Source organism: Epargyreus clarus, unplaced genomic scaffold (assembly GCF_041222505.1).
Source record: "Epargyreus clarus isolate Ecla_fem2 unplaced genomic scaffold, WU_Ecla_fem_2.2 ptg000014l, whole genome shotgun sequence".
Lineage (NCBI taxonomy): Eukaryota > Metazoa > Arthropoda > Insecta > Lepidoptera > Hesperiidae > Epargyreus > Epargyreus clarus.
In genome coordinates, this window is record NW_027332222.1 from 9,342,512 (window position 1) to 9,354,642 (window position 12,131).

The 12,131-nt window shown below is 37.4% G+C and overlaps 1 protein-coding gene across 1 annotated transcript; it reads left to right on the top strand.

Annotated features, from left to right (window-relative positions):
* The first annotated feature begins 1,222 nt into the window (after nt 1-1,222).
* LOC140747483 (uncharacterized) lies at nt 1,223-6,747 on the top strand. Its single transcript, XM_073079966.1, has 7 exons — nt 1,223-1,408; nt 2,370-2,585; nt 3,724-3,855; nt 4,530-4,664; nt 5,018-5,138; nt 5,228-5,340; nt 5,595-6,747. Exons 1-7 carry the CDS (start codon nt 1,385-1,387, stop codon nt 6,312-6,314), a joined length of 1,461 nt encoding a protein of 486 aa, XP_072936067.1. The 5' UTR covers nt 1,223-1,384; the 3' UTR covers nt 6,315-6,747.
* The last annotated feature ends 5,384 nt before the right edge of the window (nt 6,748-12,131 follow it).

Consider the following 12,131-nt stretch of genomic DNA (forward strand, 5'->3'; position numbering starts at 1 on the left):
CGCATAGATCTCGACGAGATAAAACGAAAAATAAGAATATTTTTTTTGACATCTTGCTTAGTTTTCAAGATATCGATACTTAAAAATCTAATATTGAATTGTTTTTACAGTAACTACGAATCATATAGTTTAGATCCAAATTATCGTGGATGGAAATTATAAAAAAAATCATATTTCAAAAATTTTCATTATTTTTAAATTTTAATCGTTGATATCTCAAAAACTAAGTAAGATATAAAAAAAAATCTTGGTTTTCGTTATTTTTTCGAAAATCTATTACGATTCTAAAAGTGAGCTATCTATGTTACTGTACTGTTTACTAGTAAGCACAATACTCTTTGAGCACAATCACCAGTCACAGGTTTTATTTGTTTTATATGTTAATACCGCGGACATGATATTGTAATGTGTAGTCCGTAAACTTTTACCCTATCACGCGCGTGAGGTTTGGTCATGCATACTATCTCTTCGCAGATACTTTTCCTGCCATGGTCGCCACGCGTATGCGGGTAAGACAAGCACGCATGACAAGAAAAGGCCCAAAATAGTATCAGCAAGATGAACGCACATGTCGAAACGTGAAAGTCAATTGTTGAAGCACGATTATTCGTGACATTATCGGCAAACAATTTAAAGGATAATAATACTCGTATATTCTTTAGTGTTGCCCGCATCTTCTTAAGCATAGACTAATATGCTCGCAATATTATTTGTTATGACATTCAGGCTTAACGATTTGATATAAATAAATCGATATACTTTTTGATCATTAATGAAAAGTGCTTTAAGAATCAGTGATTATTTCATCATCTATTCGATTTCTATTAGTAATAAATCCTTAAAATAATTTTTCACAGAGCTTTTTGAATCAATTAGCAATACTAAATAAAGTTTTTTTAAGTTGTAGCTATGACACTTTTCTCTTTACTATTTCAAGTATAAAGTGAAAAGTACTATCAATAATTTTAAATAAAGTTTTCGTTGTGCAGTTATTGAAATGAGGTATACTTTCTTATGTTATTATATTCATTATCATACCTTCAAGAACTTATTATGGGTGGATGCGATAATACTAACATGTATATTATAATACTCTATGGATAATACTAGCGTATTAATGTAAGTTTGTATTATAAAAATATGAATCGGCATATCGGTATCGATTCATCAAAAAATCGATTAATCGATTTCAGATCGACTTTTCTAGCGCATCCGCCCGTTTTATTGATCAAAGAGCCAAAGAGCATCCGACATCCGACTGTCGTCGGCCATTTGTAGGATCACAGCTGTGTTTCATTTTAGGAAAATTAAACTCTAGACTAGATAAGTGGCTTCAACGTATTTTTAAGAAAAGTTTTTACTTTTCTCTCTATAATTTTTCATTATGGGAGAAAAGGTAGAATTAAAGGTAAGTTATTTTTACCATAACAGGATAGAACGAAAACTTCCATTGTTACAACCTTGTCGCTCGATCGATATTTTTTGTGGACATGGCATATCTATATATTATTATTTTCAACCACTTGTTATTAATTTAGATATTCTACACTGCAGTAAAATCAATAGATATACGATGTATTTCTTAATTGTGGTGTAATTTTATGACGACTTACAATAACGTAACTAATCGCGTTGTGTTGTTCCATAGAGATTAGGTATGTATTTATCGCGTGGTATTTATTTATGGGGGTAGTTAGATTTAAATGAACATAATTTAAATTATTAGACGTTTATAATTATGAATTTGGGACATTCATATACTTTTTAGCGTATTATTTTGTATGCGTAAGACGTAATTAGTAATTACCAGGTCGATATATTTGGTGTACTTTGCAGACTGATTTGTCGTAATAACAATAAGGTTTTACATAATAATATTTTATGTATGCGTAAATTAGATTGTTTTTCTAATAGATCCACAATGTTTCAAGACAAAGAGCTTTCCGCATGTTTTATTTATCCAATGAAATAGTTGATATTGTAAGTAGTAGGCTATGGTAGTAGGTATGTATTATTGATGTTTTAATAATTAAGGTAATAGTGTAATTGTGTACTTCTTAATTACAGTGTCATTACATTCTGTAGGTATTGTAGGTAACAAGATTTAAGTTTTAAATGTTACTGATGGTTAGTAGTTTCTACCATTCTGAACATGTGTTATTAATTCCATAAAGACCAGGATTTCTATCTAAAGCCAATCACAAATTCATAACTACTGATGTAGGACTGAGATGCTTGACTTTAAGTCAGTGGATGTTCACAACCTTCCACCAACTCAAAAACTTCTTCCTGTACGAAATATGTTAGACGCCGGTACCGCTGTGAAGTATACTGTTTCTAACATCTTTTCATTGCTATTTGAATTTCAGCCAGAAAGTTTACTAAACCTTGATGACTTGCTTCAATGCCCCGTGTGCTACGAAATCCCCACTGGTCAAATATTCCAATGCAATGAGGGTCACCATGTGTGTGGCCGGTGCAAAGTGCGCCTTGATGTTTGTCCAGTTTGCCGTGCCTTATTCTTTGGCACGCGCAACTATGCTATGGAGGAGCTCATTGCTAATTTTAGAAAACTTCGTGCTTTTGTAAGTATTTTTATAACTATTTCAAAAACAGTTATGGTATACAACTGCCTTTGCAATATAGATAAGAAATTCGACATTTACTTTGATACATTATCTTCTTTAAAAAATTAAATTTTAGCACATAAGTAGCACTTATATCATATCATTATAGTTAAATGGCACAGATCGAAACTCGTGGGCAACAGTTGCGGTTGTTTCAGTATTACCATTCTCAGTCAGCACTGTAATGGTTGTGTACGGTTCGATTTGTTCCATACAAATTAAAAATATAAACTAATATATAAATGTTGTTCATGTAAATAGTATGTAATAGTAAATAAATAAGAATGTAATAATTAGTGACCAACAGAAACTGTTTTTTTAACCGAAACTTCAGTTTGTCACTTGTAATAGGTAATGGTTCAAATATTACTCCATCACAGAACTATTAAAACCAGCTACAATTAATATTGAATTCAGCATTTGCTTTGTGCTAAGAAATTCAGCAATATATGAGTAAATTTTTCATGGTTAAAGTAACACTACAGTAACAAAAGTACTTGCGTTTAGTATAATTTTAACCATGAAAAATTCAATCGTCTACAATCAACAATACAATCATTACATTTTCATGCCATATGTTGTTACATGTACACACTCCCCAAGATAAAAATCAATCTATAAAACATATTTTCTACCGAAGATCAACTTTTGATAATTCGTTCATATGAGACATCGTCACATTTAATTATTTTGTATTATATTTATATTTTTATTATACATTAATGAACATTAACTCTGACAAATAGTAAGAAGCAGAAATATGATGCCTCTTCATATAAATATGTACAACCTCTGTGACTACCGGATATGTTGATATCGCTATAAATGTTTTATTAACAGTTTGTTACATTATAGTAAAATGTATTTAATAGTCTGAAATGCAAAATAAATTAATTACCTTTATTTACAGATTAAAGATTGGTTGGGGGTCTCTCTTGGATTATGTAAATCAAAACTGTATTAAGTGTCCCTCTTCTCAATGATAGTTTAATTATGCTAATTAATTATGATAGTCTAATTATTAGAAGATTTAAGATTATTACTATTGATTATATGTGCACTCCATTTATTTACTATATTTTTGTAATATTTTTAGAAATCTGCTGGGAAAGGGTCTGCCGGTTCCGGTTCATCAGCCAGCAGTACCACAACAAAGGATGCTGCCTCAACAGAGCTTGAAAATGACGTAGCTGATGAAAACATTGACAATGACAATGAATCAACAGATGTAAGACCTTATTTTTGGCTTAATGATTGGTGGACTAGGGATTCATCTCGGGATTTTTTTTTTTTTTTTTTTTTTCTATAATATAAGAGTAGCAGACGAGCATGCAGTCCACCTGATGGTAAGTGGCTACTGCCGCCCATGGACATCTGTAATAAACCCCAGATAGGATTAGATATTCCTACCTGAGGTCGGCCACAGATGCGCCGCTACCCCTGAGGACTAAGCTGGAATGCCTCGGAAAAGTCTTTCTCCCTTACCACACCCTTCAAACCGGAACACAGCAGCACCAAACACTGCAGTTATTAGGTAGAAATAGGTGTGACGGTGGTGCCGCCGGAGTCGAACCACAAAGGGTTCTACCACCTTCATATCAATCTAGGGAAATAATCTCTGCACAGCAGTTCATAACGCAATAAGGTCTTATTTTACTTTGAAATTAAATAAATTTATAACTGCTAATACTTTTCTATCATTTTTATTAAAGGCAAGATTTGTTTTGCCAAAAATTGCAAATATTTAATTCCAATTGTTTTTCTAAAGAAACCTGTATAGTAATGGTAATTTTCATTCTCGTAAATCACACTTTAAGTTGATAATTCGTTTTCATTTGCATTTAGACTTCCATGCCAAAGTGGACGATTATTTATTCCATTTTTCCCTTTAATTATTTACAGCAACCACTGAGGGCCCCACCAGCATGCAAGGGCCTATTCCGTTGCCTCTGTTGTAAAATTGGCAAGGCGGAACGACTGCCAACAGCAAGATTACTCAATCATCTACGTTATTTTCATGCTCCTGATCTTATTGAGGTAAATTGAATAAGACTGATAGTTAATTGCAATTAATATTATTTTTACACAATGTCATCTACTAGTTTATTAGCCAAACATTTGGTACTTAAATTAAAACATATGTTTTTTTGTATGAATGTTAATCAATGACTTATTTTTAATCAATAGTTAATCATTATAAATCAGTTATATAGTTTTTTTTTGTCTAGAATGCAGCACAATTCTCTTTATCAGTAAATAACTATAATTAATATTTCGTTTTAATAACATGATCATATTTAATATCAAAGTAATAGCTTTAATTAACTTTGTATCAAATGTGTGTTCAAATGGTAAAGCCTCATGATTGACTCAAATCGTTTTTGTCTCAGGGTCGATCGGAAAACGGAGAATATTTACAAGCCTGGCATTTTTCAACCACACCTGGCAGACTTGTTACTGCCGTGCGAGTGGCTGAAATGGGCATTTTCTTCTTAATTATAGAAATAGGCTGTAAGTATCTATGGGCGCACTTTGTTCAGTACTCTATTTATTAATAGTATTCACATATTATGTACATTTAATCTAAAATGTTTTTTTAGGTCATTGTATCCACGCATGGCTGACGATGGCATCTTCACCCTGGGTTGCTCAAACTTATAATTACACAATCACCTTATCTGGTGTTGATCGTGAAGCTATTTTTACTGACTGTGTAAGTTTTACTTTATTTTATGTCCATATCCAATACAGCTTATAAATATGTCTTATCATCAAACTTTATTATTTCACAGCTTTAAGTCCAGCTGTCTTTTGTCATATTACCTTGTGTAAAATGAAAAAACTAATATTAATTGTAAGATATGTTCTACCCAAACTATGCTTTATTCTGACATAACATTTATAAATATTATATATTGTGTGGATTATATCGTAGTAGACTAAGTGAAACTGTTTAAATTTCTACAGGTGTGGTCGGTGAGATCTTGCGAAGGGACACTAAAGAAACGTGGACATTGCTTGAAAGTGAGCGGGTTGGACGCGCGCGCGTTGCTGTCGGCCGCGGCGATCGGCGGCAGGCTGTCGGTGCGCCCCACGCCGCCCGACCAGCTCGCCAACCAGACGCAGCCGCGCGCCGTCATGCGCGTCGCTAACCGCGGCTCCGATAGCGTAATTGCTAACAACGATCTCGGGGAACGCCTCGAACCCTTCCTCCAAGATCTGCAAAACGACGTGGCCCGGCTCTCTAGGGCCTTCGCTTCCCTGGGCAGGGAGGCGAGCGCGCTGGCTCGTTCCGAAGCTCAAATACGCGCCAGGATGGAGGGCAATACCGATGGAAATCGGGCAGAGGAAGACGCCCCCGTCCATCGAGCGCCGGCGGTGCAAGCTCCCGAACAAAATGGCCGACCCGAGGATGCCGTGCGACCTCTGTCTCGAAATGCCCGTAGGCGCATGCGTCAACGTTTGAGGGCAGTGTTGAATGAGACTCAGCACTCGGAAGAAATACTCGAAATTCAACAAAGCGCCAGGGAGGGATTGCAGCTTTTTGAAAACATATTACCACCAATCGTGACAGATTTAAATGCACAAATAGTAAACGGGCATAATACGAACGGATCGTCGACTGGACAAAGTGCGAGCGGAGGAAACACCCGCACTAATAGGCGAAAGCGTCGTCAACGTCGATAAATTTCTTTTTACCTATGTAACTCTCTGACAAGTTATAGTGTTAAATCACTGTTATAAGAGTCTCAGATTTTCCCTCGGGGGTAACCTGTGGATGATTTGCTATGTAAATATATTTACACCATTATTTCTTTAAGTGCTGTGATAATGATAATGCATGGCTGATACATGCAGAACAATGAAATTTTCTCAAAATATCCCCAGAGACATGACTTTTTAAATTTTAACGAATGCATAATTATATCATGCATAAATCTTATTTCATTCGCGTATGATTCACGATGAAGCATTTTTGTTCTCATTATAACAATTACGTTATGACTATTTGACTAATTAACAATGTTAGTTGCTTGTTAATATAATGAATTATTGATAGGATAACAATTATGTTTATGATGATATTATGTTAATAAAATCTTATGTAGTTTTAACTGTATTTCTTTTTTGTTTTATTTTATATCATTACATTTCGTTGTTATAACCATAGATATATTATACTAATAGATTGGCAATCAGAAAGAGTCAGAGCATAGTATACGTGAGTGTTAGAGCGAGATAGACAGGCGAGACCATTCACGTATAAGCTATCAGCTTGTATCAGCCTGGCGTTTGTTATCGTAAAAATACATCGCGCTTATTTATAAAGATTTCTAATCAAAAACAGTTAAAACAGCGCTTAGTAAAAGTAACTCATCCAAGAAAGAAAACCCACAAAAATACTCATTTCACATGTAAGTACTACATTAATTGTTTAGCTGTTTAAATGCAATATTTTACACTTATTACGAAAGTGTTATATACCAAACGATAGAAAAATCCTTAAATTTTAGCACATAAACACTAGAAATGCACAGAAATACAAATAAAACGAGATCCATTGACGGTATTAGGGAACTGTGTAAAACAACAGTTGTAATCGCTCTTCAGGAGACGTGGTTGCTGCCGCACGATGTGGACATGATTGGAACGATCGATCAGGGTTTCGATTTCACTAGTAAATCTGCAGTGGACACATCAACCGGACCTTTGCGGGGACGCCCATATGGGGGAGTGGCCATAATGTGGATAAAACGAGTTTTCTCATCGGTCACAGTAGTACCTTGTGATAGTGTGAGGCTAGCGGCGGTTAAAATATGCTTGATGGATCGCTGTTCGCTTGTGTTCTCAGTGTATATGCCTGTTGATAATAGTAGTGTGGATAATTTAGCAGAATTCATAGAAGTGCTTAGTGAAATTAACGCCATTGTAGAAAGTAGTGAGATTGAATCTGCTTATATTCTAGGTGACTTTAACGCGCATCCGAATGAAGTGTTCTTTAAAGAATTGATGTGTTTTTGTGATGAACGAAGGTGGCTGTGTGCAGACGTGATCAAGCTGGGGCTGTCACGTGGTATGTACACTTATATTAGTGAGAGTCATAACTGTAGGAGATGGCTTGATCACTGTCTTGTAACAGAGTCAGCTTCGAAATCTATTATTGATGTAGTAATTAATTACGATGTATTTTAGTCGGATCACTTTCCGCTGGAGGTAAAATGTAAATGGGGAAATTTAATACCGAAGACTGTATGTAGTAGTGTAACTATAAATAAGGTACGGTGGGGAGAGCGGGACGCTCAACAGATAATGAAATATAGTGACGAATGTCAACTGAATTTAAAAGATATTGTTTTTCCAGCGGAATGTAGACATTATACTGATACATTATGTAACGTGTTAGAACACAGGAAAATTATTGATACAATGTATGCTCGACGAGGGGCCCGTTACAAGTGGTGGTACATATGTGCGCTTTACCAGTATAGAGGTTGCAGGTGTCATTCATGACATGTCGCGGGGTAGATCACCGGGGCACGACGGGCTCTAAGTCTGTTCTAGGGCTGACGGGTTTTAAGTCTGTTTTTTAACTTGTGTATGGAACATACGTACTTACCTCAGGAGCTTATGAAAACCATTGTGGTGCCGATACCCAAAAACAGGACGGGGGATGCCTTTGACGAGAATAATATCAGCCAATTTCGCTTGCCACCGTGATAGCGAAGTAAGGTGATGGTCTTCTTGATCGCATTTTCGAGAGACACATTGAACTGCATGAAGCCCAGTTTGGTTTTAGGCCGGGTTTGTCCACCGAAACGGCAATATCGCGACTCAAACACACCGTTCAGTATTACGCTTCTAGAGGAACACCAGTCTATTCCTGTTTTCTAGACTTGTCAAAGGCATTCGACAGGGTATCGTACAGCATTTTATGGGATAAGCTCATGAGGGAAATAAAACAGGAATGAATGCTTTAATCGAAGCAGTGATAGCCTAGTGGTTAAGAAACTCGGCCTCTCGATCGAGGGGTCCGAGGTTCAAATCCCAGGCACGCACCTCTGATTTTTCACAATTATGTGCGTATTAGAAATTAATTATCACTTGCTAAAACGGTGAAGGAAAACATCGTGAGGAAACCTGCATACCAGAGAGATTTATAATTAAAAAAAAATCTCAAAAAGGTATGTGAAGTCTACCAATACGCACTTGGCCAGCGCGGTGGACTATGGCCTAATCCTTCTCATTATGAGAAGAGACCCGTGCCCAGCAGTGGGACAGTAATGGGTTGTTGATGATGATGAGTTAAGTTCATTTTATTACTAACATAGATAATAAGTATTTACTAACAATATATGGATGTTGTCCGAAATAAAGAATTATTATTATAATTATTATAAAAGAAATCCTTTTTTGTTATTCTCATTACTTTTTGGTACTAACATTACAACTCCATTATAAATTTCTTATTAAGTTCATATTAATTGCATTTTTTTTTATGAAAAAGTAAATTAACCGAGCGGACATAGATTAGTCAGGGCCGGATTTAAGGGAGGGCAACCGGGGCGGCAGCCCCGGGGCCTCCACAAAAGAGGGGCCCCCACAATAGAGACGTCGGATTTTTTTTTAAATTCCGACTAGTAAACACTAGTAAAAATATATATATATTTTTTTTCTTTGATATTCTTTTTGCTGTTTTACCTTTATCTACAGTACTTTGTACAAACATGAATACTAAAAGAATCTACCTACGTTTCACAATAAATTTATTTATTGAAAAACTCAACTGATTTTTTTTTCATTTTATTCGGAAAATAATTTGGGGCCCAGACCTCAAAATCCGGCCCTGAGATTAGTACTAATCTAAGCAAGGGTAATTCAAATTTGCGAAGCGCAAGCAAGATGGGACTTCATACCCACCGGTCTCATATGCCGCGTCAGTGTTTGCAATATGGCGGTGGGTAGGGATTATTCGGGTCTCGAGTATACTCTCTTTGCCCGGGCAAAGTCTCTAAGGGGTGAATACCCCCAGATTTTTAATATCCTTTCATAATAATATAATATTATAAAATAATGAGAGAACATTAAAATTATATCAACCCCGCTGTTTAGCAGGGGGTGCGGGACTCGGTCAAATTACCAAGCCGGCAGTCCCCCTCCTGATGGTTGGAGGGAGGAACTAACCCTGGGAACTCCTGCGGGAGCGGCCGCCCCTCAGGTGGTCAATCGTGAAGGGGCGCAAACCCCTTTAGGTGGGAGTGTGGTCCGGCCTCGGCCCGTTTGTAAATGGAGCGAGCGAGGCGAACCACAAACTCCTCCATAGATTGCACTTTAAGCTCGCGGCTCCAATACGTCGTTCCTGACGTAGCGACTTGCCCCCGCGATCGCGGTCAGGGCCAGGTTCTACTGCGCCTGGAGACGTTGCCGATTCGACCTAGAGCCCAACACGTACCATGCCGGCGCCGCATAGGTGAGTCGAGAACGAATGTAGGTCTTGTAGATACCTAGTGTCACCTGCGGGGTCATACGCAACGAGCGATCGAACCTACATCCTAGGTATTTACTTGGGTCAACTTGGGTCTGCCAAGCTACCTACGTTCCCCGGAGACCTAGCCTAGACCTAGCGGCGACGACATGATACGCCTGCGGCTAAAAAGTATTGCTACTGTCTTACCGAAGTTGACTGCCATACGCCATTTATCCAGCCACATAGGAAATAGGTCGAGCAGGCGCTTCATCGTGGCGGCAGCTAGCTCAGCTCGGTGGGATGACGCGAAGTACGCAATGTCGTCTGCGAACGATGCGAGCATAACGTCCCGTTCCCACTCGTCCAGCTGACCGCGAAGGGTGGGAATGTCGTTGGTGTAGCGAGTAGAGCCACGGCGAGAGGCAGCTTCCTTGCGGCACCCCCGCACATATGGGCGACGTCTGAGGCGACGTCCTCGACCGAAATATAGAACTGCCGCTCACTTAGAAACGATGCTATCAACCATGTCAGCCCCGCCGGGTATCCATCATTTTGCACCCGAGCACACCGTGCCATACACGGTCAAACGCCTTCTCTATATCGAGAAAGACGCCGACGGTGTGACGGCCGTAATTGAGCTCGGATTCCAAGTGATGGATAACCGTTGTAGAGTGGCCGGCGCGGAACCCGAACTGCTCATCCCTTATATTAAGGTCTGCGCTTGACGTATGCCGGGATTTTTTTTTATTTACTCATGTTAAAAACAGTGTGGTACAAAAGGCGGACTTAATGCTATATAGCATATATGTATATAATATATAATAGCATTTTCTCCCAGTCAACCTTAGGGATGTGCAGAAAAATTGAAGGCGGTACAACTATACTAAAATAATAATAATAATAATAAATACGAAATAAAATAAAATGGAAAAAAGGGAGAAAGGAGAACATGAAAAAAGAAAGAATGTGAATGTGAAAGAAATAAAAAAAAAGAAATAAGATATAAATAGATGAGAAGTAAATACATTTTAAAATAAATTACTACGTGAAAATGAAGAAAAATTGTGTAGACACCATATCTAATGATGAACTAAATTACAATAGTGAGCAAAGACATTCTTTTTTTAAGTGTATTTGAAGCACATTTTTCTAAGTTCCTCAGGAAGAGCATTCCAAAGCCACGCTGATTGTAGCAAGGAAGAATTAGAGAGAAACCCAGACCGGTGGAGAGGTAAAGACAGAGCACGAGTTTAGAGGAACGAAGCTCCCGCCCGTGGAAATCACAGATATAAAGAAATTTAGATTTCAAATATTCTGGAGCGACAGGGTCAAAAATAAATAAGTAAATATAATTGTCTACGTTCACGAATAGGGAGCCAACGGAGTTGGCGACGAAAAGAGGAGATATGGTCGAATTTGCGTAGACAAAAAATGAAACGTATGGAATGGTTAACAAGACGTTCAAGTTTGTTAAGAAGATCTTCGTTAATGTCAGAGTAACACACATCAGCATAATCAATGATGGGAAGGATTAGACATTGCACAAGATATGTCTTGGTCGAAACTGGTAAAAAGTTCCTGAAACGGTTAAGTGAGCGTAGCGTTGCGTGGACCTTCCGATTCCTAATTTCACTAACATTAGCGTTCCAGTTTAAAGTTGAATCCATAAAAAGACTTAAGTTTTTAACCACTGATGAAAAAGGGATAAAATTATTGTCAAGAAAGACTGGCAAGACCACGCTTAAATTTAATTTGCAAATTTGACGCGAACTACCTATATCAATCGCCTGACATTTAGCAGGATTCACACTGAGACCAAAATTATGAGACCACGTATTAATAATATTTAGATTATTGTTAATATTGTGAATCCCAATCTCGATGCCATCAACATCGATATGTGTGTAAATCTGCAGGTCGTCCGCATACAGATGGTAAGAACAATCAAGAGATAAAGTAATGAAATTTATGAAAACGGCAAATAATATGGGAGAGAGAATTCCACCTAGAAGAGGAAGAATCATTGATCTACCTACATT